Genomic DNA, 27574 nt, shown 5'->3' with positions numbered 1-27574 from the left:
GTGTGGTTTTAATACATCATTAGTTGATAGTACTGAGCCGCAGAAGAAATGGGTTCAATAGCACTTGCAATCATTTCTATCAAATACAAGAATGGCCATGAGGATCTGAATTAGAATCTGTAAACATGGAGTATTATTGTATACATTTTGAATTTGTAAGTACTGTTGACACTTTCGATGATAAGACCTTTAAATAGTAGTTTAGTAATAAGAGATCTCCAGTAACTTGCAAGACAGGCTACACAAATCCATTGCAATATCTATGGTTTCTTGCTTGTCACATAATATACAGCTACAGCCAGTAAAATGATGAGTAGAATGATCCACACGCTCATTCCTGCAAATCATATGACACGATGAGCAAAAGGAAAACAGCTTCTTGATATACACAAAAGGGTACTTTGTGAAAGTATCCATGCTTACATCCTCTAATTACTGAACTTGTTAAAATTTCATTCTAACTTAATCAAAACTAGTTCAAAATCTGGGCAATTGTAAATTCCAGACTCAGCCTCCTTTTAGAGCAACTATTTAGCAGCACTAGAGTGGATGCTAAAACAAATTTGAGAAACGTGGCAGGTGCATTGTGCTTTATCTAAAGAAATTGCCAGGTTTATAAAATGTCGAACCCCAAGGAGAAAATATACGAAAATCTTTACGCAACTGCAAGCAAGAATTTGCTAGAAGTACGCTTTAATAAATTTAGCTTTTCACTGTTGTACACTTGCAGGGGCAATTGAGAAATTCACACAGAAAAAATCCCCCGCTTCCTAACCAACAAAAGCAGCCTCTTAACTAAATGTCAGCCTGCATTAGTTGTGAAGAGATCTTTTCCTTCTTAACTTGCAACTATCTGAATATCATGTACAAATTTGTGTAACTTGTTCATTGCTGTTAGGTGATGCCATGGATTAAATGGTAGGAAGGAAATTTAACAATTTGACTGTCACAGGTAGACTGTAAGTCATGAGGCATACATAGCGAAATACTCGTGCTGGTTGCCTGAGGTGCATTCAGCTGTTCGCTAACAAACACAAGGCAATTGCTAATCTTATTTTTGCATGTATGAAAGACAAGAGAGTCCATACCATCTTTCTTCTTATCCTTGATCAAAGTCACTCTTGCACTTGAGTCTAGGGATGCAGACACCAGAGCCCTGTTGAAACCACATATTTGGGCGTCACTTATACTTAGGCATGCAAGATTACTTGAACGGTGTGAAGAAATGTACAAGAATTCACAACCTTGAATCTCGTGAAAATGCTAAAGCTGTTACAAGGCCAAGATGTGCTTTTCTGACAACAGTCTGCAACCGCATACTGGCAGAACTAATAATAAAAATGTCCCCTTGAATTGTTCCTCTGCAACATCAGTTGTAGATGGTAAAGTTAATTGAAGGAGTTAGAAGTATGCTGAAGATATCATCATATGAGTTTTTGTCATGAGCGTGGCTGAGAGCCTAGGTGAGAAATGAGGAACATAGCCACATCAGGTGCTCAAACTTGCTCAGGCAGTCAGAGCTCAAAAATAGTTGGCAATCCCAAATAGTTGGCCTCGAAAGGATAAAGAAAGGAAAAAGTTAATATCATATTCTTACATTGCAAGGAGTTTTCCATCAGGTGACACATTAAAAGCAGAAACTGGATCCCGGACAACGTGTGTTGAACTTATCCTTTTCCATGAAGTAGTGTTCCACTTCAAGATACTACCACCTTTATCTATGGATGTAGCACAGAAATGGTAAGCACTATTTGAGAATTATTTACTTTGTATAGAAAATTATGTTGCTAGAACATACTAACCTCGCATTGCTGTTATATACAGAACCTGATCTGTGTCAGTAGTCCGTGAGAATCGACAAAAGCCAAAAATCTCATCCTGCAGCAGGTAAAAGAAATTAAAGGACAGAAAAAATTGGGGTGGTATAACAGGTTATCACCCATTACAAACAAACACATCATTTTCAATTTTCAGCTGATTCACTAAGTTTATTACCCAAAATGTATTATGGAAAGTTACAGAACAGAAAAAAGTCAGAAGTTCTCTATGAACCATATTGTGAAACCTACATGCCCACTCAACTAGAAGCAATCAGAAATCAGAAAAGCAATTGTTCGTAAACCAGTTCACCAATCAGAACCCAACAAGAGCAGATGCTTTTATGATACTACCAACAGAAAGTATTTTACAAGGCCCAAGATCTTAAGAAAAAATTACATTTTCCTTTGGTAGAGAAGCTACAGATGTTGATGTTGCAACATTCCAAATTCTTCCTGGACCACTTCCAACAGAGACAAGAAACTTCGCATCAGGGCTGCATGAGACAACCAAAGGCAATTGAATGAGCACTTTAGTTTTTGTATAAAAGGTTGCTTCCTAGCTTTGAACAGCAATCAGTGCGTTAAATGATGCAGCAATCTTACAGAGAACCTGAAATCTAAATCCTTCACAGAATTATGAGCTTTGGCCTCACTGAGAGTACTTTCCATTGCTGGCCACTTAAAAACCCTTAACTTGCCATCCTGTACTGCACCAATGTAGGATAATTAAAACAACACCACCAACAACACAATAACGACATATGCAAGTACGAAGTTCTGCTTGTATAAAGAGGAGGCTTTTAATTCCTTTTTCCAAATTCCCTGAACAGGTAAACATAAAGGAAGCTAAATCCTATTTCGTCCAGTGTATAAATGACTCCTAGAAAAATATCCTGTATATTTCGTAGGGGAGGAACAAAACTCAGAATCTCATGAGAATAAGAGAAACCTGCAAAAGAATCCATTATGTACAAGCTAATTTTGATTCTTTACAAAGATGTGCCAGCAAGGAATTCCTGACCATAATTAAGAAATGGCCGCACCCTTATAGAAGAATGAACTTTCAGTCCTTCATAAGATGTGCTACCATGCACCAGAATATAATCTGACAACTCGCCCAAGAAATGCTTCCAGAGGTGTAAAGATACATAAGTGCAAAATGGATTTACACTTAAAGATCATAAAGCACATGCACACATCATATGGTAAAAACTATCTGATTTCACCAGTTACTTTAAAGTTCCAAACATATTCTTGCTCTGGCAAAGGTAAGACAGCCTCCCACTCTCACTGAACACATGCCCCAGGAAACCAAAATAATCACTAGAATTTTACTTTCAAAGTATCTTAAACTTCCAGTAGATCCATACAGTAGTGACATAAAATTTCAATTGCAGTAATGATCCATCATAATGCAGGTGAAACCCAGTTGTAAACATAGCCTGAGCTGAGTAACGATCATGCAACCTATTCTACATATTTCTTTTACCTCACCACCCACAGCAAGCAAACTTCCGTCATCATTGAAGGTCATAGCCAATTGTTGTCCAACATCTTCCAATTGCTCAAGGACTTTCTCAGATCGTTTCAAACTCAAAGTATGCTTATCTGTGCTTGTGTCTGACTCCCATTCAAACCATCTATAAGGTAAACCCATGAATGTAAGATTATAACAAAAGAGTCAGCGTTAACTCAGGTGAACGAAAGTAAATGCAACAGAATTCTCATGCCAACGGTCAACCAAAAGATTTAGTATTATTTTTACAGATTAGCAGTTACAAAGCAAAGTAAATATTTTCAGATGATAAGCAATAAAAAGCCTTTCGACTAGACTTTTGGCTGCACAGAGTTATTAACTATTTTAGCACTTACTGCAAGAACAGGCAGCTGGACACAGGTCCAATAATAAGAAAACGTGTGTTTTGTGCCATCAATAGAATTTCTAAGCATCCTTAACTCATGGCCCATTCCGACAATCAGGCATAGAAAGGAATCGAAAAGGTTACAAAAAGAAAACACTTACTAAAACAATAAAACAATCTGTAAAGACAAAATTTTCACCATCATGAAGTTAGAATAAAAATACTAAAAACTACTCCACTTACAACTTCGAACTTTTCCTATTTGATCCTCTAGGTCCAATAAAGATAAAATCCTATGCTGAGATATCAGTATCACATTAGTTAGCATGATTGGGGTTGAATACCTGCAGCTTTTGGGAAATGAACAAATAACACCTTCTCCTCCAGGATGCACGGCAATTCTGTATGGCAGATCGCTAGCGGTTCCATGTTTTGCCACCTTATACAATGAAAAAGGATGACTTTGTAGTTAGCTGAAAAAGAAAAAGCAAGAAAGAAAATACGGGCATGCACACACACATACAACATTTCTAGCAAATAACTAAAAGAACTTGTTAGATCTTTCACCTGCATTTTACCATCACAAGATTTAGACGCAAGTGTAAAGCAATGTGCTTCATCCCAAATTATATGTATTCTTATCTCGAAAACAGAACAATAATAATTGATGATTTCAACAACAATAGCTATAAATCTTCCTTTACTTTTTATAAGATTTATATAAAACAACTTACCACCAAAATATCGCCTAAGGTTCTTTGTACTAAAAATCTAGAATGAAAATGTTAGAGCAACTCATAAAGCAGTAGCTTCAGCCTTCATTTCATTTGATCAGAACAAAAGCCCACACTTGACACAAAGATAGCTATACATTTTCCCCAAATTACGAATCAACCTCAAAGCTACGATAACAAAAAATTAAAACAATAAACATTACATGAAGCGGTTTTCATATATATATATAAAAGGATTGATACACACGCACACGTATATGTGCGTGTAAATCATTGACAGTAAAGCTCACAGGCTGATCAGATAAGGAATTGGATTCAAAATCAAAGGCTGAGAGGAGGATGGCGTTCGGTATTCCGCTGTGGCCTTCTCCGCCACCTCCGGCTAGGACGACGTGGCGGTTCACAGTGTCGGAAGCGGGAGTTTCCGATTCGGCAGCGCTATCTTCCTTCACGGCGGCAGCGGGTGGAACCCACGCTGCGCCGTAGAGTGGGACGCCGTACTTCTGGCAGCTCGATTCGTCTTCGCTTTTGTTGCCCTTCCCCATCTCGCTCTCCACACTCGAGCGTCGTTTTGTCTTGTGATCTGAGTGCACTGACAACGCAGACTGCTAATTTACATCCCCACCCTGTTGAGAGATGCGGGTCGGGGAACACCCGGGTTAGACAATCTCCCGAATCCGGATCCTCCGGGCAATTTGGTAATTCCAGGATGGTGAAATTGCATTTTCATGGTTTTAATTTTTATTTTAAAGCGTTGGCTGACGTCTGGTTTTTAATTCATTTCATTTTAACGAGAAAAAAATAAATGAGTATTTATATTATTTTTTGTTATATTAATATATAATTTAAATTTATGAAATATTCCATTTATAGAGATATTGATATAAGTACATAATTAATATTTAAAAATAAAAATGATATTAATAATTTTTTAAAAAATTAGTAATAAAAATAATAATAACAACAACGACGATACATATAATGTGTAAAAAGTATAAAATAACGAATTAAATCTAATAATGCTTATATACATAATCTAAATAACGTATAGATATATTTGTGATTTAAGTTACATATAAGGAAAATTACATCATTTTTCCTTGAAGTTTGATGTTATTACATATAAATCTATTGTGGGTTGACAAATTGTATTTGGGTATTCATTATGCTCGTTTTTTGGTTTTTATTATGCTCGTTTTTCTCTAACAAATAAATTACTATATCAGTCAAAATTTATTGAATTTTGTGAAATTGGCAAAAATAGAAAAGAATAAAAATTCATAGTTAACATCGGTTTATTTATTACTAACTTATTACGGGTCAAACAATTTTTTTTATTAAACTACCCTTATACATTTTAGTACATATGAGGAAGTACATCTTTACTTTTATAAGAGTAGCCAAAAGTAGGTTAATCGGACAAAAATATAAATTCTTATTTAATTTTTGTGTGTATTGGCAATTTTTCATAAATTTTGATCTATTTATCGAATAAAAACAAATATCAATAATACTATATATAATTTTTTAAATGATAAAAGGTAAACGTCTAAATTATACAAAACTTAATAGAAGGAAGGTATAATTATCCCTATATATAAAATCCTCAATTCAATATGACTTGTTCGAGCTAAACAAGTCAAATTCGATTTCGATCTAGTATGTTATTTATTTTATTAAATTGCATTATAATTATAATTTTAGACTCATCTCATTTTATATTCAAATTTAATTTAAATTAATTATTTTTTAATTTAAATTGTGAGAACGCCAAAAGTCAAGTAAATTGAGTTAGAGGTGTTGTACGACTAAAAGATACTTTTTATGTTGAGCTATCATGATAAAGTATTTATTAGACGAATTTGGGTATTTGAAGCAACGTGTATTATAATTTTTCAAAATATTCAATTGCACAATATTTTGGCTTGCCGTCAATGAAAATATAAGACAATATGATTATATTTGGATCCACAAATTTGCATCTAGTGATGAAATTACCAAATAAATTTTGAAATTATTAAAAAGTCGAGTGAATTTGAAATCTATAGAAAAACAATTCAAAATGAATATTAATAAACTTGAATATCCTAGGTTCTCGCTCCATCGTCTCTATTGTAAATAAAGAGGGTGTTTGACTTCATATTTATAAACATTTCAAAATATTTTATAAAATATTTGAAAACTTATAAATTTTATAAGACAATTTAGTCACTTTTTTTTCACTAACGAGGGATCAACTAAGTCCTCTCGGGAACTTTTTTAAAGAGGAACCTTATGTAAATATCATGGAAGAAGGTTTGATCTTGATCCTATTCCATTCAAAAAATGGAAAGTTCGACATAATTGGGATTTTTTTGAAAATTGGATGCAGTTACTAATTCATGATCTGGCATGTATAGAATGAAAACTTCATTCTCAATTCTACGAGTAGCAATCAGGATGCCCTTGCTAATCCACGGATCGTTAGTTGGGACGATCTGAAATTTTCAAAATAAGATGTTTAATATCTTATAAGTTCTTTAAGCTCAATTCATCTTTTTTTATAAAATCATTTAAAATCTTTAGTTATAATATCCCATAGACAAAAACACCCTCATGCATTTGTTAGTCTCTATTTCACTCTCATATAATTAATATTTTTCCACTCAATGCAAAAATATTTGTTTTTTTTATTGATATGATTTTGAATTTAATAGATTGATAAACTCTAACATATCACTTATCCAAATACTCTAAATAATTATTTCAAAATAAGATTGAATACTTCTAAAAAATTTAAAATATTTTATTATAAAATATAAAAATTTATAAAATGTTTCAAATAAATTTAACTGTACTGCTCGAACCCTTCTTTTAAATTTGACGGGAGAAAAAGGAGAACAAATAAAGAATATGGAAGGAGCCACGGAAACAAATTGTAAAACAAGCTGAAGAGGAAAACGGCAAAACTCGTGGTCGGCAGGATTCGAACCTGCGCGGGCAGAGCCCACATGATTTCTAGTCATGCCCGATAACCACTCCGGCACGACCACCTTGTTGTTCATCATCTATGCAATATTCTTGAGAATCCATAGGAAGAAGTTCCGCTACTCACCTCACACAACAAACAATCGAACAAAGGAAGAGAAGAGCTAAAAAACTTTAGAGGCGAAACCCATTCCCTAAATGTCCTACACAGTCGTCTTAAGCAAATGAACTTGTGGATAAGTAAGCCTTTAGACCAAGTTTCTACCAAGACCCCCGGCTCACGTGATAATCAGAACAAAGAGAGTGGACTTAACTTGAAGAAGAAAAGAAGAACTATTAGTATAGGGGCAGAGAAGAAGGAGCCTGATCACACGTAAGAAAATATGCCTTGGGAAAGAACCTTTTCAAACCATATAGAGGAGTGGTTTTTCCTTCAATAACTGACACTAGGTTTGATGATAGACCTTGTGACAATCAATCTTCAAAAGACATCGTACCAGCAGACTAAGCTAGATCCCTTTTGCTTAAGTTGCTTTTCTTCCTCCATAGAATTTATAGCTTCGCTTGGATTATTGATAGGCTATGTGGGGGCACCTCTAACAAATAGACATGAAGAGCCTTTGAGCATTCTAGCACCGAAATAAGAGGTCTTTGAGGGAGGGTCTCCCTACCAATTCTGATTCTCCTCCGAGGGGGTTTGGGAATGGATTTGTGCGAGATGATAATGATGGAGTTTATGACCCTCATCCACTTTGAGCTCAATAAACTACAGCTGGGATAGAGGAGCTTTAATCGATGGATCTTTCGCTTCCAAAAATCTTCGTCTTTGCCTATAATACAACTTGGAGCAAGTTTTGGAACTTGTCTCTCGCCTTTGGCTCGAGCTACTTTTGCTTTCGAGGACAAATATCTTGTAAATTTATCTTCCAAAAAGCAAGTTATATGCAGTTCAACTTTCTCTCTCATTACATATCAACAATTCATAAAAATAACTTAAATTTATTTTAAACTTGAGAATTTCTCAAGTGTTGTAGGTTGGCTATGAATTTCTCCCAAATGGAACACATTCAGTGGAGATTGGGTGGGGCCTATAGCTCATAGGATTAGAGCACGTGGCTATGAACCCTGAAGGAAGAAATTGTTTTGTTTGATTGGCGGACCATCAAGAAGAAGAATTCTGTTGGCGTCGGTGCCCGCTATGGCAAACTCGAAGTTCAATAGGTCACACAGGATTTCAACTAGGCACTTACACATGCGATTAACACATATGTACCCTGGCCTATATCTTCACAAGTTGTGGAATGAAGAAGTTTCGAGTCGATTCAAAAAGATCGACCGATATTATATATAACTTAAAGGGCAAGGATCACATTTTTAGTGCGAAGTAAGAAATCACTTGGACTAAGCTGGGATTTGGTATTTCAATAGCGTCATCAGTTGGTATAATAGCATACCTTCAATTTCGAGATCCAGAGCATCCACTTTCAATTCGGAGAACCATTTCGTGAGGGGAACCATCTATTATTGGTTTGTCAACCACAACCAATATAAGGAAGGCAAATCCAAGAATTGATCCCAACAAGAAAAAAAAAAGGAACCATTCCAATCTATTCGTCTATTCTTTCTTCTTCTACAACAATAGTAGCTACAGAAGGAGATTTAGATAACCAACTTTGCGCTTGCTCCGAATGGCTGCAATTTCCCTCTCATGAGTAGTTGTGACATTATGCGAATTAAAAAGAGGTATTGGGATAAAGATAGAGTTGAGCGTTTGCGTAATTTAAAGATTATTACTATTATTATTATATTCTCATATTTTATATTTGTGTAAGATAAAATAAAAATATATTAACATGTCATATCGGGTCTTTTATAAAACAAAATTGAAAAAAAAAACTGAATTGCTTCTTGAAATGAGTTTTGACATTATAGGTTTGTTTGGTTCAACAAGAGAAAAGAAAAGTGAAAAGAAAAGATTTTTTATTTTTTTTTAAAGTTGTTTGATTCATTGAAAATAAAATAAATTTCAAATATTTGTTTTATTTTATATCAGAAAAATAGATCAAGAAAGGAGGACTAATTTTATAAGATTTTACTGATTAGCAATTTCCTTTATTCTGTACTAGATAATAAATAAGATAATATCATGCTAAAATAATTTGAAGTTACTAAACATTCTAAAATAAAAATATTCATAAAAAGAGAGCAAGAATATTTTGATATGGTTATCTATTCTAAAAAATGATATTGGAGTGTTATTAGAGGGAAAAAGAAAAAGAATGAAGGAAAATTATATGTATGGGTAATAGTATAAATAAAAATAAAATATATACTTTTTATTTTTTTGACTTTATACCTTCATTTTTTCTTTCAATTTTAAATAAAATTAAACTTGAAAAAAGATTCATATACATTTAATTTTTACTTCCTCCCTAATTAATTATCAAATTATTTTTTATATATTTATATATTTTTTATATCAATTTTTACATCAATGAAACAAACTCTCAAGTTAAAATGAACTTAGGAAGGTTGCTTTGCTTGGCCCAATCCAAAATCTCAGAGCGAGCAGCGAGCGCTAAAACCCTTGTAAAACCCTAAGCCCTTACAATAGAAAGCCTAGAACCTTCTACTATCATCTTAGAACTCCCTCTTTCTATTCTATTTATCTCCCCTCACCACTTCCCAATACCTGTTGCATACATTTCCTCGTCGCTGCGGAATCCCGGTTCATTTTCAATCTCAGCAATGGCTAAACGCTTGATCCCAACGCTGAACAGAGTGCTTGTGGAGAAAATCGTCCCTCCTTCCAAAACCACAGCGGGTATTCTCCTTCCAGAAAAGTCATCCAAGGTATCGTTTTCTTTGCCCTTTTTTCCCTTTTTCTCTTTCTGGGATTTGATATTTTTGTGGTTTCTCTTTTAATATTATCGAATTTTGACGTGGGATTTGATGGGCTTTGTCTACAGTTGAACTCTGGGAAAGTGGTTGCTGTTGGACCTGGGCTGCGGGACAAAGCTGGGAATAACATCCCAGTTGCTGTTAAAGAAGGTGATACTGTTCTCTTGCCTGAATACGGCGGAACACAAGTCAAATTGGGTGAAAAAGAGTGAGTTTCTATGATCAAGATTTTATCTTTTTTTTTTTGTTTTTTAATTTATAATTTGGGTTTTAGTTTTCGTGGATTTGAATTTAACTTGTTTGTGGGTTGGGCTGCAGGTATCATTTGTATAGAGACGAAGATATCTTGGGGACTCTGCATGACTGATTAATGATTGTAATTCTGGGATTATCAATTGAGTTATTTAAGCTTCTTGTTTTTGAGTTTAAGTGCTCATGTTCTGGTTGTAACTGATTAAGGATGTTGCCTATTCTTGCCACTTTATGATTTTCGAATCTAATGAGAATTCAGAGATTTCAGATATCTGCTGCCTTTGGGTATGCTTGGTCCAAATTTCTTAATTGGTGATCTTTATTCCTAGTATGAAATAATTGCAAATGTCGGCTACAATAAACTTGAACTGCTGTCTTAGCATTATAGACTTGATAGCAACTGATAGAATTAGCATGTTTTAGTTTCATCTGGTTGAGTGTCGTCTTGCCAACATTGATTGGAGTTCTATACAATCATGGATAGAAAACATAAGCTCCGGAACTTGCCTCCTTGAATGTCAGAATTATGCTGTAGTTGCCACAAGTGATGTACGGAAGACGGGCAAGAGAAATTCAAATTCAATCATTCTTTTTTTAACGGCTCTTTTTCGTATGTTTTCAATTGATTATTCTGTAATAACTGAACACAAGATTCATGCATTTGGGCTCTTTTATCAAATCTTTCTTGGTCCTATTGCACCTATGTATGAATTTAGTTCATCTACCTTTCTAAATTTGGAGTTGGTTAATCGGGGGCATCAGGTCTGTTTGATGATGCAGTGGACACAAGGCTGTTCTGTTCTGTACCGTTCATGATCTGATGTTATCTTAGCAGAAAGATCTCTGGAGAAATTTTCCTCACCATGCTTAGAAGCACTACTTTTAGACTTTAGTAGCGGTGGATCACATTTGCTGTATGTGTCTGCGCTGCCGTTGTATTACTTAAGGTATAACGTCTCTTTCCTCCTTCGATTTTTCTTTTAGAATCCTGGAGATACGAGAGTGACGGAAATGAAAAATGTTCAGGTTGAGATGGAAGAAAGAAGTGGTGCAACTTGAAGGTGGCCAGGACTTTGGTTTCTCTGCTTGTTACAATGTAGTTTTGTTTAGGATTTTGGGTCGATTTCGATTGTCTTGAGGTAGATTCAAGATGTGCACACTCTGATGTGAGATCTCAGTTCTCATAGCTATCATAGGATGAAACTTGCATTCCGTTGTTATGTGAAAGTAACTGGTTTTTGGTAATTAGTATAGAAATTTGTAGAAACTAGATAAGCTTACAGTGTTGCAGGTTTCAAATAATAAACGTAACAATTTACATAATTTATGTTTTACGTTGTTATATATCTAAACAATTTTGTGTACCTTTTTATGAATATTGTAAAATTATACTCAGCCCATGTATGTATTGTAAAATAAAATATACAAGAGTATATGACTAATGGTTGATTATATTTATATTTACCTGAAAATATTATATTACACTTTTTCCAATTTTTTTTCTAAGATTATATTTACATCTCTTCTAACACTTGATTGCTTTCCGTTTGACATAAGCAAATAATATATATTAGCATTTTCATATATATTTTTGTACTGACATAATATAAATATGTAGAATGTAGCATCACCATAATTTTTTTTTTATAAGTACAAAATTATTATATAAAAATATTAATGTAAAAGGTAAAATTAAAAATTTATGTGATTTTATTTTGATAATTTTAGTATTTTTTTAAATTCTAATAAAAAAAATCAGTGTAAATGGTAAATTTTATGAAGGGATGTTATTATAATTTCAATTTTTATCAGAAAAAAAGTGTAATTTTATATTTTTAGAGTCTATGAGATAAATAACTTTATAAATTAATCTATAACCTTTCGTGAGTGATACCTATGTATGTTAAAAATTTTCTTATGTAATTGAGTATAAAATCTTTTAATTTGAAATAAATAAGATATAGTATTATTTTTGTACTTAACAAATTATATATATGATGACACCATGATTCAAATAGAAGCTCAAAATCACTCTTCCTCTCATATTGCTCTGCAAATGCCATCGTCGTCATCATCATCGTCAACCTTTCTCATCATTCTCTTTCCCCCTAGCCCCTACTGCTTCTCGTCTTGTACCTCACTCTCCCTATACCAAGCACGTGCGTTCCTTCCTCACGTCACGTGCTCCCTTCTGCTTCTCTGTACCCTGCTCACACATGTTTCTTCGCGTCAGGATTTTGATCACTTTCCTATTGGGTTATTAGTTATCATGTCTATGATGTGAAGATAAGCGCAATGCACGCCTACAATCGGTACTCGAGCACCGGACGCAGTAGCCCTTCGACGCCGCCGGCGTCGCCGACCTGCCGCTCCCCGCGGTACCGCAATCGGGCCTTCAAATCGGCTAGAGGCCCACCTAGAACACTCGCGCAGCGCTTCGACCGGGTCCTCTCCTTTTTCCTAAAACGACAGGGTATATTTCTGTTCGCTCCTTTGTTGTATATTGCCGGGATGCTCTTCTACATGGGAACCGTGTCGCTTGATGTCGTTCCGTTCGCTAGGAACAGGCTTGGCCCGGGGTCGGTTTACCGGAGCCCAGACTTTTACGCTAGGGTCCGACACGAAATGGACTCTGATAATTCCTATAGCAATGCGGTTAGTGATTTTATTTATTGGTTTTCTGTTTTCCCTTCTTCATTTATTTCTTTTTTGTTCTATTTTGTCTCATTTCTGGAAATTAAAATGCTGAAGTGCTTAGTTATTGCGATTCAGATTGAAAGCGACTTGGTAACCTTTTTTCGTGATTTTGATACTTCACTTTCTTTTATCTGAGTTATTCTTATTCCTGGTAATTTTCAGTTGGCGTACCTTTTTTGTCCCTCTGTAGCTGCTAATATTTTATACATTCTGATGTGAACTTAGTGACCTCTCAGGGAAAGGAAAACATTATTTTGAGCATTTATAATCGGAAGGATGTGGTATGTTTTTACATCTCTGTCACTCGAGGGCAGTAGCCCTCTGCTTGCTGTAAATCGTTGAATTTGATTTGATAACTTCAGTTGGTCTATTTCATGTGGCAGTATCTTGCATTGATGTGTGTTTGAAATTGCATAGTTAGTTTCTTTCTAGTCGTATTAAGATTAGAGAAAACTTGTTTTTTTGAATGGCACATGGTAAAAAGTGTGCCATCAAGTGGGCATTGTTAGGATCTTGCTAGATTGAATTGAAAGAATGGAATGGGTCTAGTGAGGTAGTATATCTAGGAATTAAGAGGAAACACTAAGTTTATGCATCCAAAATTTTGAGGATTAGTCCTCGGTTGTCCCATCCACTTCTAAAGTGGTTTGAATCTTGATGTGGAATAAAATGAGGATCAGAGGTTCTATTCGAGTACTTGGTGGCTTTGCATGGAAATAATGGTGTTTGATGGCATTAAAAATCATGATAATTTGGATTTCGAGCATCAATGTACTTCTATTACAAAGATGTTTATCTGATGGGAAATGCATATTTCTTCTTGATTTCTTTGCAACTTGAGGATCCTATTCATGTGTTGTTTCCTATTTTCATGACAGTGGATGAGTGTGAGTGTAAAGATTGGCGAGCTGTCTTTTGACATCTATCAAAACCATTAGATTATTATGAGTCTTAAATATGATCGTTGGAAAAATTGATCAACAGCATAATGAGGTGGAGCTGCTTGGCTCAACTATGAGAATCCAAGTCTTGAGATGCTAAAACAACTCCCACAAATCCATCAAGAAGCATATTTTTGGACAGGTTCTACATTCAAATAATCAGGATTTCTAACTCCCACATTTGGTATCATTGACTGCAGTAGTCTAAATATTTTTATCTGGTTATGGAATAGTCTGGTGAAGTAACAACATAAGGATATTATGTGTCGCATTTTCCTTATGTTCCTTCTCTCCCAATTGAATGCTTTTGTTTCCTCTTGCTATGTCAACAAATAATGTCTTATTTTTCCAAGATTGGCTACCTTCTTGCCTAAAGTATCATCACTTAGAGCACTCATTTGACTAGTACTCTGCCAATTCTAATTAAAACTCTGTACCAACTCAAAGGGCACATGCAAATTGGTCCGAAGGGTTTACTTTCAGTTTCTATCGGATAATTCTTGATTTCTGTGATATGCCACACAATACTACAATGTTTGGAGAAAAACATAAATTGACAATTAAGATACTAACTCTAATATCCTTTGAGATGGAGGGCGCACAAAATGGTGCTTGTCAGGACTTTTTTGAGTGACACAATTTCCTGAGACTTTTATGCTACATGTGAAAATTTTCATACTTTATGGCATCATATTTTTGCTTCTAGTTTCTATATGAAACTATGTTGAAACTTATGTGTGATTTTCATCCTATATTTGTGGTAATGGCGGGACCTACAGCAAAGCAGAAATACAACTGAGTGGGGGTTGCCTTTAGTGGTTTGTAGGGGTGGCAAATGGGCAGGTTGGTCTGGATTTAGGTGGGGTCGAAATGGGTCAGGTGGGGTCTCATATGGGTTGGATCCAAAATGTGTCCAAATGAACGGGCTCAAAATGAGTTGGATCGGGTTAGTATAAACTATTTTATTAATTTGAATTATAAAGGCTTCAAAACTTTCACACAATGGAAAAAAGGATAATATCTGAACTACAAAAAGAGTAGCTACTACTTGTATATAATATGACAAAATTTGCACATGTCATTTCTGACTAATGACCAAGTACATTAAGATTCATTTGCTAAATCACAAAGTAAAAAATTCCATAATTATCTAACTAAATACTATATTTTTCAAAATAATTCATAAAATTTTTAATGCTCATTTTGAACGAACATCAATCAATGCAATCAAATTCTCTATATTTTTTGAATAACAATTTTCATCATTATCATCATCTTTGGAATCACAGGCTGTAGTTTAAACATATAAAGTATATGGCTAAATAATTTAAAATAATAAAAATAATAAATATATGTGTGCGTGCATGTGCCTCTCTGTGTGTGTGGAAAAAGAGAATTGTGAGTGCGTAAGAATAGAAGGAATAGGGATGTTGTGGGTTTCTTTTATTTTATTTTATGAATTGAACCCATTAAAAATCCATATTAGGCCTATCAACAACCCACATTAGGCCCGTCACAACCCATATCTGGCCCGCTGACAACCCCATATCCAACCATATAAATTATAAATTTATTTAACTTCCACCTGTAGAAACACATTTTAAAATATGACTGACCCAATCAAACCCAAAACTAGTTGAGTTGGGTTGCACCCATGAGTCTTAACCCACCTTGACACCCGTACTGGTATGTACTCGAAGAGGAAGATAGGTGGATAGGGGAGATGGGTAGAGCTACTGTATGTTTCAGACGAAACAAAAGAGATGCACGTCTTTCGTGTTAATGTAGGTAATATGGTATCTTAACTAGTAAAGACGTTAATATATGATTCTTGGTGAGCAGAGTAGCTGTATCTATCTTGTAATTTTTTTATTGTGTGAAAGTTTTTAATCTTTGATTTCTCATCTGCTAAATGCTCTTATCGAAGTCTTTAAGTCAGTGCAGATATCAACCATATGGGAAAACTCTTATGAAGGCGGTGTCTGGAGACCATGCACCAACCAGTCTTCTAAAGGTAGAAACTTTCTCACATTTAGAAGTCTAAGTGAGTCGTCTTCATTTCATCTATGGTCAGGCTCTTAATCTTTCATGCTATAAACAACCTAGCTAAGTGCTATTGCTGGAAGAGCTAACTAGCGGCATGATGCATGCAACTTAAAAACAATATTTACTGGTCATACAGGAGAAGATGTGACATTTTGTCCTTCTGAACTGTGCATGGATTTGAACTCTACATATTTATCTGATACACTGACTTAACTGCCGACATCTTAACTCATGTTCATTCAGTAAAGAGAATGAGAAGTTTCTGTTGCATGTCATAAATGCTTGTATATGCTCACTTTGACTGTTTGCCACTTCTAAAATAAACATATGCAACAATCACTGCCCCTGCAGTTTCTTTTCATCACATCATGTGAATATGTACTTTTTCATGAGCGGTTGATTGCTGTCCTGACTTCTCCTCTTACCTTAGGTTTGTTTAAGAATTTTGGTGTTTATGTATTGTTGGTAATCTAATGACTGGTTACTTTTATCACAACTGATGCTGGATGATTGGGAGGTAGAAAGCCAGTGTCTCTTATGCCTACTAATCGGTTGAATAATGCATCTAAAAATATGTAAATAGGGAATTCATATGCTGATTTTGGTTTCACCAAGAGGGAGGGAATGGATGAGAAATACTATAAAAACAACTTATAACCTATGGTGTTACTGCTAATTGTTATTTACCGTCAGGTTCATGACTATGCATGATAGTGCTAATGCATCACCTATTGGTTGTATCATCTCGTGCTATAGTCTATTTGCACCCTTCATGTCATGGTCCCTGGTTGTCCACAGTATAATGGAGTAATGTACTCCATTGTGCTTGACCCTGGAGTACCTTGATTCTTCGTAATGGCAGTAAGGATCCTTTAAGTGCTGTAAGGATCTTAATGTTTTCATGCATGCTTTTGTGATATTTACCTTTACAACCTTTTGTAGGCTTACCTGAATCAAATGGATATATTCTTGTTGAGGCCAATGGTGGTTTGAATCAGCAGAGAACGTCGGTACGCTCTATTTGTCTTCATGTTTATGTTGTGGTAAAACTTTGCTTATACTTAGGTACTTGTGGGCTTATGGCACACTCCATCACTGACATTGGTGATTCCAGATATGCAATGCTGTGGCTGTGGCTGGCTATCTCAATGCAACTCTTATAATTCCAACCTTCCGTTTTCACAGCATTTGGAAAGATCCAAGGTGGGTAATATTGTCATCAGCATGGCTCATTAGTTACTCGAGATATGCTTAATGTTTGTCTCTTGATGTAAAGATAAAAAATTGTGCTTGGTGAGGTAAGTTGCTAATGGAAAATGATGGCTATGCAGACTGTACGACACCTATATGCCAAATGTGCTTTCTTTTGAACTCTGATCTCTGCCTAACCATTGTTTTTAGTTTGATTAGTTTCATTACTCGATATTGGTAAAATGTAATCGATAACCTTTGAAGTTGCTTTGGTATGTCGTATCAGCCGTTGGATACTGGAACATTGCTTTTGGTATGAAGTCAATGCTTATAGCATTATCTAATACAAGATATCCATCTAATTTCAAAGATTAAAATGTCTGATTCTGTTTTTCTATGTGCAGCAAATTTGATGAGATATATGATGAAGAATTCTTTATAAAGACACTAGAAAATGATGTTCGTGTTGTAAGAACAGTTCCAGTTCACATAATGGAGCGATTTGACCATAACATGACCAATGTGTACAACTTCAAGATAAAAGCATGGTCATCTATCCAGTACTATAGTGCTACAGTTCTTCCAAAGCTACTTGAAGAGAAGTAAGTCTTTCGGTTTCTTGTACTCATTCCTGAACGTTTTTCTAACTTTATTCTTGATGATCCCGAAGTGCATTCTTTAATGAATTTATACAGTGCATTTGTGATTTATGAATGACATGATGAACTTCAGTCCTTATAATATAAATTTTGCTTATTTTTGTTATGTCCTCATCCATAGAAGTTGTAGAATTTGAGATATAAAAGCAATATTTATCCTGCACTTTGTGGTTTTTGAATATATGGTTGTAATGTTATACAAGCAAAAATGAATTGAAGAACACATTTTCTGTATCTGATTTATGTTTTAAGGGTGCATGGAACTCAGTTTGTACTCATCCTGCAAGTCATATGCAAGATTTATTTCTAAAGGAGAAATTTTGGAATTAAATCTATTCCCATTTTTGAAATTGCAAAATTTTCCCAATATGAAGCATAGTAAACATCTCATCGCAAACATTTTTGCCAACTGGCTATTTCTTTTCTTTTGTCTCTTTCTTTATTGTTGGACATTTCATTTTTCTTTATTGGTGCTCATTTGTGCAGTATGAATGACACCTGTGATATTTCAATATAGTGTGTGAGAATGATTTGCGATGATCCTTATTTGCAATGCCTTGAATTTGCCTAAGATAGTGCTGTAGACTTTTCTAGTTAGATATTTCTTACTTTCTTCTTCTGAATTAACTTTATTATTGATAATCGATGGATGTCGACATCGGTATCATGGTGTTCTTATTGCTACTATTCATATAATCTTTGCTACCTGAATAATTTACTTAATCTTCACCCTGTTCAATTTGTAACTTTGTAATTGCCTAACTCAGGATTATAAGGGTTTTTCCCTTTGCAAATCGGCTATCATTTGATGCTCCACCAGCAGTCCAACGACTTAGATGCTTGGCAAATTATCAAGCTCTAAGGTTTCCAAATCCCATACTGACTTTAGGTGAAACTTTGGTTGCAAGAATGAAAGAACACAGTGCAAATAATGGTGGCAAGTATATCTCTATCCATCTTCGCTTTGAGGAGGTTAGTTGGGATGGAATGGGATATTTACCTGAATAGTAAAAGAAGCAAGTATTGATCATCTTCTTCTGTAGGATATGGTTGCTTTCTCTTGTTGTGTATATGATGGTGGGGAGCAAGAAAAAATATACATGGATGCTGCTAGGGAAAGAGGCTGGAGGGGAAAATTTACTAGACGTGGTAGAGTGATTCACCCGGGAGCCATCAGATTAAATGGGAAATGTCCTTTAACACCTTTAGAGGTACTATCTTGAGGGAAAACAATAATATTCATTTTTCTTGCTTTTGCTTTTATCTTTTTTCACATACTTTTTATTGTCTAAGTTTGTTGATGACTCATCATGCCCCTTCTATGTTCCCGGATTTGAGATTTTTGTTTAAATCCTTATTAGAAATCTTTGCTTTTGAGTTTATTATCTAGGGCATTTAGCTATGCAGGATTCATAAAACTACCAATTCTTGTTTGGAATGAGAACTCCACATTAAATGTTTGAAGAAACTTCCACTTGCCTGTAAAGAAATGTTATTGAGAATGGCATGTCAGGTTAGAAGAGATATTAAAAAAGAAGCTGATTCAAATGAGGCATAAGGAGATTGTGGCTCTTCGGTACTAGTATAGGGTTTAGTGTTTTACTTGTTTGTTTATTAGTATGAAATGTTCAAATTTCTGTATGTTTTACCTCTATGTTTAGTGATGCTTGTTTTTGTAATCTTTTGTTTTCTGATGCTTAGATGGAAATGGATGTGAAATGGTTATGTGAAGTATTTTGAAGGAAGAATCAGTAGGTTTGGTTGCAAGGAAATCTCCTTAAAAAAATGGGTTAATTTAGGTGATACAAATGTGAAGGCACAAATAGGGTTTGGAGAGGACACTTAAGCAGGCAAGGATATGGAAGGTGGCTTTAGGTGTATTTCGTCATTGCTCCATTCATATTTCTTGCTTAGAACGTATCTCGTGAAGATCTTTTGCATGAAATCATTTTTCCTATCTAGTTTTTGGTGTTTGTTTGATGGAAATATCTCTTGGCAAATTATGATGGTGGGTGCTTGAGGTCTTGAATATGGTTGTGGTGCACAGAAAATTCACGATGTTGTATAGGAATTGTGTTTTCAAAGACATCACTCATCTTTCCATATTGAACGGATAATTTCTGAATAAACATATTTCATGTGTATAAGATTCATTTTAGATGGCCAATACACTCTATTTTTTCTATTCACATGAGGGCTGTCTTTCAAAAAGCATGACCATGTTGGCAGTCTCATATGTGGGTTATATTGGTCTTAATTCATGATCTTGACATCTCATGATTAGTCTTCATCGTTTTGTGGACCTCATATCCATCAGAATGTTTCATCTGTTTGTCTCACTAATCTTGGTCCTCTTGAAATATGCTATACTTAAGCATCTCTGAGTAATGAGGTCATCCTTTGAACTATCTCTTAATTACCTTATATTTGAAGTCTTACTGATGTTTTATTGATCAGGTAGGTTTGATGCTCAGGGGGATGGGCTTTAACAGCAATACTTCTATCTATTTAGCATCTGGAAGGATCTACGACGCTGAGAGGCATATGGCTCCACTATTGGAGATGTTTCCATTACTACAAACAAAAGAGACACTGGCATCTGAGGAGGAACTAGCTCCATTTCAGGTATGAATTGGAAATTTATTTCATCCCTCTTTGGTCTACTCATCTCTCTTTGTATCTTCTTTCAATGTTCTTATGCTGTTATATGTTTTGACTTGAATTACTTTTTCCAAGAACTACTCATCCAGAATGGCTGCCATAGACTACACTGTTTGTCTCCACAGTGAAGTATTTGTGACAACTCAAGGTGGAAACTTTCCGCAGTTTCTTTTGGGACACAGAAGCTATTTGTACGGTGGACACCCCAGGACAATTAGGCCTGATAAGAGGAAGTTGGCATTTTTATTTGGCAGTCCAAGTATTGGGTAATGCATTTTCTTGGTAATTTACTAGTTTCCAAATACTACTGGAGTGATAGTGGAGATTGGGGTATTGGAAGCAAACTTATTTCATGATGCCCAATCAGTAGATTCTGTTGTTTCAAGTTTTGGTTGTAGACATATTCAGAAAGAAAGATACTTTTGTTTTTGTTGGTTCATTCATTTCCTGCAGTTCAATTTTTAAATAGCAAATTCAGGTTGTATCAGACTGAATTTTGTTTATGTGGGCGTCTATTACTCTGGATGGATAAAAGAGAACTATAATTTTAATTTCCCGAAACTGTGACCTTATTGTTGGTGTTTACCTGCCTGCTTGTATAATTTGGCATGACAAAGGAAAATATGGTTGTGGCTTCTTGTTAGGTTGCTTTATAAACTTTGCAACATTGCTGTTTCTCTGTGGACCCTTCCTGTGTTGTACAAATTAAGGAAAATGCTTTCTGTCTTATCATGGACAGGAAGAGTTGCTTCAACCAAATTTACCTGTGTCTGTTTAAAGGAGTATCTCATTTTGATTTATAACTTGTTCAATTTTTCTTCTCATGTCCAATTCATGTAAATTTTTTGGTTGGTTTTTCTCCCAGGTGGAAAAGCTTCAAGCATCAAATGCTGAATATGCGAGCATACAGTGAATTTAAAGGTGTTGAAGTCAGGAGATCTAATGACTCAATATATTCATTTCCTTGTCCAGATTGCATGTGCAAAGTGAACAAGATGGAGGATTTAAGATCATCATCAAAGTGATTGTTCATTGGACAGAACCAGAGAGGTTCTTCTGCACATTTCACTAGTGTGTACATGTGGCTGCTAACTAACTACAATCTTGATTGAAGATTCTTTAAATTTTTTCATCTCCTTTGGAGGGAGGGTAGACACTGCTTTTCTTTGGAACCGAGGAGAGAGATTTTTAGGAAGAATATAATTGTTTCCCGGGTATTGAACTGCATTTTTTTTGTGCATGACGATGCCCGAAGAGTTGGTATAGGTTACTAGATAGTTACCCAGATATTAGTCATACATCAATTCTTCGTTGTAGTTACTGTATCTAACAAATCCCGAGTCGACACGGGATGTTTGGACGTGTGATATGTCCATGTTTGTACTATACATTAGTGCTTTCAGCTGTACAAGAGGGTAGAGCTGGACAAACATTTATACCACAATTGAAAGTTCTTAGTTTGGGAAAGAACTAGAGTGGATATGCCCATTTTCGGTTTTTCTTTTCCCTTTTGTTTAGTCTGTAATCTCTTCTCAGTTCCAACTATAATTTTTCTATTGATGGGAAAATGTTTGATGTTTGAACAATATCATAACAGTTCTTCCAATTAGACTTTACTTTTCAGTCCAAAGTGGAAACAGAGAAGAAACAAGGGAGAGTCTTATGTTGTATGCCTGCCCCATTGAACTAATGACACTTTCCGCCCCTCTCTGTTCTTATCGTCTACTCTCCGATTGTAGACAAGTGTCAATTACGAAAAGAAAAAGATATGAATCTTGAAGATCAATAGATTAATATTTCTTACTCCTAGTAAGGATATAAGAAAAGGCCTCTGAAAGAAAATCAAACTAAATGATACGGTTAATTACTCCTAAAACTCCTTGAAAATGCGAAAGAATACTTTCTTTTTGAAAAAAATTTAAAATTATATCTATATATTTTTAAAAAAAAATTCATTCATATCTAACTCTTTTATTAGAATTTAAATAAAAAATGCCGATGTTATTTTAAGAATAAATTTAAAATTATATCTATATATTTTTAAAAAAAAATTCATTCATACCTAACTCTTTTATTAGAATTTAAATAAAAACTGCCGATGTTATTTACTATTCTTATGCATAATTTTATATTTATAAAGAGATAAATATAACGTATTTGTATATGTATAAAGTTGATAAACATCATTATATTTTATTTCTTTATAAGTATAGAATTATTATATGATAATGTAATGAGGTGTAAAATTAAAAAAATTGTAATTGTTTTGTTAATGCTAGTATTTTTTTACCCAAACTCCAACAAGGGGTTTAGGTGTAAACAATAAATTTTTAGAAGGCATGTAAATATAATTTTAAAATTTTTTGAGGAAAAAGTATCATTTCTTATTTTTAAAAGAATTCTAATTATGATTAACTCTAAATATTATTTTAACTTACGTAAAATTTATTTTTTTTGTGTTTTTTATTGTGATTTTATTAAATAAGTATTCATATTGGTAGGATCTGGAGCTCCCAGCTCTTTCATCTTGGAGTATTAATTCTACTATTCCACCAAATTTTCATTGTTTTTTTCCTATAATATAATTATTTATACAATTATAGTTGCCTGGCTAAGTGTCTTGAAATACTTAAAATTCTAAACTTGAAATGAAAGGATAAGATTAAGTTGACATAATGAGTCTTTGATACTCCTATGAACCAGTTAATGACATACCAAAATTTTTAATTAAAATTTTTTCCGATAAAGTTAATTTTCATTAAGTAAAAAAAAAGTATAATATTACAATATAAGTTGCTTAATTTAAGCAGTTTTCTCGACCAGGTCAAAGAATTCATCATAAACGGGCACAAATGCTAATAACAGTAGGTAATTCTACGCTAAGTATCTGCTGCATATCTCGAACTATCAGCGCACGCACAGTGCGTGTACCTCTACATAATACATCAAATCGCCTAATATTGTGCTCATGTCAAATATGATTCACATACGAGATTATTTTTTTTCCATTAAAGTTGATAATCATTGTTGTGATTATAAGTTAATGTATATTATGAATAAAAGATTAAAAATTCATCAGGGGCGGTTGGAGTTGGACTGCTACAAATTTCTTCGGCCTCATCACGTATTCATATTTCTTCAAGATTCTACTCTGAAAACAAAACCCTCAGAGAAGCAAAAATCTTTCAGCAATTATATCTAAAGAAGAAACGAAAATTTAGAGATGGGAATTGTCGGAAATCTCAATCCAAACCAGCTTCAGTTCTTCGAATCCGAGGGGTATTTGGTATTGGAGTCTTTCGCCAGCACAGATGAGATAAGAGCACTCCGGTTGAAAATGGAGCAATTACTTGATCAATTTGATTGTTCCAGCAGAGCCTCCATTTTCTCCACTAAAAACCAAGTACAGAATATCTCATGCTGCTGGAATTTCTCCCTTTTCTAGATTTGTTTGAATGTCTTGGTTGTGAAGTTAACTTCTTTTTGTGTTTGGTTATCTGGGACAGCAACATACCACTGATGATCACTTCTTCGAAAGTGCTGAGAAGATTTCATTCTTCTTTGAAGGTATGGAATTTTGATGGTATATTTCTGATGCTGTTGTTCTTTTGGAGTCAACATACCGTTACTACTTTTTTCTGGGTTGTGGTTTTAATCAACGAATATGCTTTTAAGAAGTAGCTAAGCTTTTGCTTTGAGGTCATTAAACCGGTAGGAAATAAGAGATAAGAGTTTTGTTTTTCTCGTCATCATTACATTTGAAATTTACATGAAGAAGTTTTGGAACATATTGTGAGGTGTAGACTGTGATTATTAACTTCTCATCCAATCCCATATCAGGTCATCTCAACGGAGGAAAAGTTAAATTGAAGTTAGAGATACAACCGATTATATTGTAGTATTGGGGGATAAAAAATCTGTTATTATTGGATATTATAAACTGTATATGTGAATCTGAAAGAGATACCAGCTAATACTATCAAATATTGATACTTTGATTTATGGTTGATACTGAGATAATGTCGAGTATGTGTTTGGATGTACGATAGAAGTGTCATAATGATAGTTGATGAAAAGGTTATAAATAAGAGAGAAAATGTAATTGTTGGAGTTGATGTTATATGCCATATGTCTTTTCTGCGAGTGGTAAAATGGGTTTGGGAAATTTAGCAAACAAACATTCTTTTCTAGGAGAATATTTCAAGAGATGTTTTATTTTTCTCTTTTTCCTAAAAACAACCACTCTTGCCTGACTTTTTTGCTGTTTAGTTTATATGATTAAAGTTCAATATATAGACTATAGTGTATTTTCCATATTGCTGGTCCACTGATGTGGTTTTCTTTCTGTTCCTTATCAGGCTGTGCGTTAGATCCACTTTCACTTATTGTCGGAGTATGGTCTTGTAATGCATTATATTTTATGATTTTATATGACAAGATTGGCTCCAGTAATCAAATTTAGGTGCTGTTTTATGTATTGGTTGGAAAATATTATTTTTTTAATGATTGTCTCTTCGTCAGTTCTAATTAGCATTTTACATGTTCTATATATCCTATTTTATTTATATAAATATAATTGTTTCTCAACTTTTTAGCTTAACTGTCATCATATTCTGCTGGTTCATGGAACAATGTGGTATTTATGGAGTTTCTTGCCCACTAAAATATGTGGCGTCATTTGCTGTTTTGACAGAAAAAGCATTTGATCATGATGGCAACTTGAAGCAACCAAAAGAACTCTCAATAAACAAAGTTGGGCATGGTATGCTTTTGACCTTGTGTTGATTGATTGTATTTTGGCTGCAAATTCTATTTTCCACCTCTCCTCTACAGTTTGAAGATTTTTCACTCTGCCCCTTAGTTGTACTCCATATGTTTTCATTCAAGTTTGACTTCAATAAACATCGCTATAGTTTGGCTGTGTTCTTAATATGTATTGAGCACCATATATTTTCTTGCAGCATTACATGAAAGAGACCCAGTATTTAGGAGTTTCTCGAGCTCAGAGAGAGTGTCAAGTTTATTATGTTCTCTGGGTTACAAAAAGCCGGTAGTGATTCAGTCGATGTACATTTTCAAGGTACTTTTTTAACAGAACCACGCTGATGAACAAACCAACAATACTGGTAGTATGCATAAAGTAGGGTCCCTGGCACATATAATTGAACCATGCGTTCTCATGACATACTTTCTAACGTTTAATCTCTGGATCTTCTTGTAGATACTTGAATTTAATGTTCATGAGTAAGGATTAAGACTCTAATTGACATTTTAATTTCCTTCATTTGTGTCAAACCTAGTGAATGTGTTCTAAATTGAGTGCCCTTCCGTCACATATGAGTTTTTATTGTAAGTGCACTGTATGAATTTCATTTCCAGCAACCTGGAATTGGCGGTGAGGTTGTTCCACATCAGGATAATTCATTTCTATACACAAATCCACCTACTTGCACTGGACTATGGCTTGCTTTAGAAGATGCAACCATTACAAACGGTTGCCTCTGGGCTATTCCTGGATCTCATAAAAGTATGTTTCTAAACATGTTTCACATATTGCCCCCCGTCCCTTCTTTCTTGTTATAAGAATCTTAAATGGGTGTTAATTTTCTTGTTTAACATTTAAGATGGCCTCGTGAGAAGATTCATCAGAGATGAAAAGGGGGTTCATTTTGATAAGCCATCTCCATCCTATGACCAGAAGGATTTTGTTCCGATCGAAGTAAAAGCTGGCTCCTTGGTGGTCATTCATGGGGATCTAATTCATCAGAGGTTTGCGCTGCTCTCCAACTATAAGTGCACAGTGAATTATGATAAATTTACGTGATTAATATAGTTTTTATGATGTCTTCTTCCTATATACCTGATATACAGTTTTGAGAACAAGTCCTCAACATCACGGCATGCGTACAGCCTGCATGTGGTAGATACGGATGGCTGTAGATGGGCTGAGGACAATTGGTAAGTAGCGGAAAAGCTTGTTCTTCCTTTTGCAGTTAAGGGATTGGCAAAAAAATTGTCCAAATTTTTGTTAATCAAAGTACTTTAAGGGGGATGACCCTAAGGCTTCAGTATGGAAAACTTATTTGCAAACAACTGCATGGACTAGAAGACAAACATATCTATTGGATCCCAAACCTTCTCCCATGTGGTATAAATTATCATTCACGCCCTGAACTTATCTTTTCCATATAGCAAAATGCTCAAAGAGCAAAGACATTTCTCTAAGAGCTTACTGCCAGCTAAGTCATTTCAGATGGCAATATATATCCAGCTTTTAACTAATCGTGATTGTTCTTCTTCATTGAGAGATGACCTGTTTTGTTGAAGTTGCTGCAACAACTCATAGCATGTTCGGCTGTTAACTTGATGCTTGGAGCTGTTGTTTACTGATGCCATTAGCGTATTATTAAATATATCTATGTCTATTGCTTTCAGGATCAGAAGAAACGTGGAGCCTGAGCCTCTCTATGCTTTATGAGGTTTCTAACCAATGTATTGGTCCAGTTCTCAACTTACTTTTTATCTGTGTACTAGAGAATATTTACTTTTAATGACTGAAAAATGGAGTTGATTTGCTCGTAATAATATTGTACTTTGTTTCTCTTTTTTCTGTATCTTTACTGTTTCCCCTTGTTCTGTTCCTCTCCCTGATATTATACTGTATGTTTACACCTTGTATTGCTGAATGAAATTCTGCACATGTTCAACTTGGCTGGATTCCTGTGGTTGGAATATGGATTGGTAGCTTATGTATTAACATGATTTGAAAGCCAAGCTTCGGATGTGCCTTCTCCGGGGTTTGATTATGTTTATGCAAAAACCTGCAGACATTCTCAAAATTCC

At 34.6% G+C, this 27574-nt stretch overlaps 4 protein-coding genes and 1 non-coding gene across 9 annotated transcripts; 3 read left to right on the top strand and 2 right to left on the bottom strand.

Annotated features, from left to right (window-relative positions):
- Positions 1–33: 33 nt before the first annotated feature.
- LOC105156245 (SEC12-like protein 2) lies at positions 34–5017 on the bottom strand. Its single transcript, XM_011072321.3, has 10 exons — positions 4707–5017; positions 4027–4121; positions 3310–3460; positions 2431–2522; positions 2218–2314; positions 1803–1878; positions 1598–1718; positions 1245–1361; positions 1089–1156; positions 34–337 (listed from the first exon to the last, which is right to left on the bottom strand). Exons 1-10 carry the CDS (start codon positions 4959–4961, stop codon positions 261–263), a joined length of 1149 nt encoding a protein of 382 aa, XP_011070623.1. The 5' UTR covers positions 4962–5017; the 3' UTR covers positions 34–260.
- Positions 5018–7366: 2349 nt separating this feature from the next.
- TRNAS-AGA (transfer RNA serine (anticodon AGA)) lies at positions 7367–7448 on the bottom strand. Its single transcript has one exon. It is a non-coding gene; the product is annotated as a tRNA-Ser (tRNA).
- Positions 7449–10009: 2561 nt separating this feature from the next.
- LOC105156244 (10 kDa chaperonin, mitochondrial) lies at positions 10010–10807 on the top strand. Its single transcript, XM_020699271.2, has 3 exons — positions 10010–10236; positions 10353–10492; positions 10603–10807. The coding sequence occupies exons 1-3, from the start codon at positions 10132–10134 to the stop codon at positions 10649–10651; spliced, it is 294 nt and encodes a 97-aa protein (XP_020554930.1). The 5' UTR covers positions 10010–10131; the 3' UTR covers positions 10652–10807.
- A 1739-nt stretch (positions 10808–12546) lies between these two features.
- On the top strand, positions 12547–22228 carry LOC105156243 (protein ESMERALDA 1). Of its 5 annotated transcripts, XM_088877739.1 has the most exons (12): positions 12887–13009; positions 13104–13191; positions 13470–13514; positions 16119–16188; positions 17163–17230; positions 17335–17423; positions 17816–18013; positions 18838–19042; positions 19114–19281; positions 20528–20695; positions 20807–20997; positions 21597–22228. In XM_088877739.1, exons 2-12 carry the CDS (start codon positions 13162–13164, stop codon positions 21754–21756), a joined length of 1392 nt encoding a protein of 463 aa, XP_088733865.1. In that variant the 5' UTR covers positions 12887–13009; positions 13104–13161; the 3' UTR covers positions 21757–22228. The 5 variants fall into 5 exon arrangements, with proteins under 5 accessions (XP_088733864.1, XP_088733862.1, XP_088733863.1 ...); XM_088877738.1 differs by having other exon boundaries at positions 12547–13191; positions 20807–21013; positions 21597–21735; XM_088877736.1 differs by having other exon boundaries at positions 12548–13191.
- Positions 22229–23802: 1574 nt separating this feature from the next.
- Positions 23803–27334, top strand: PAHX (phytanoyl-CoA dioxygenase (PhyH) family protein). The gene is made up of 8 exons (XM_011072318.3): positions 23803–24134; positions 24238–24298; positions 25425–25493; positions 25693–25811; positions 26111–26258; positions 26356–26500; positions 26603–26689; positions 27167–27334. The coding sequence occupies exons 1-8, from the start codon at positions 23955–23957 to the stop codon at positions 27207–27209; spliced, it is 852 nt and encodes a 283-aa protein (XP_011070620.1). The 5' UTR covers positions 23803–23954; the 3' UTR covers positions 27210–27334.
- The last annotated feature ends 240 nt before the right edge of the window (positions 27335–27574 follow it).

Source organism: Sesamum indicum, linkage group LG2, assembly GCF_026168435.1.
Source record: "Sesamum indicum cultivar Baizhima isolate 11 linkage group LG2, ASM2616843v1, whole genome shotgun sequence".
In the NCBI taxonomy this organism is placed as follows: Eukaryota; Viridiplantae; Streptophyta; class Magnoliopsida; order Lamiales; family Pedaliaceae; genus Sesamum; species Sesamum indicum.
This window is presented reverse-complemented; position numbering and strand designations above follow the sequence as displayed.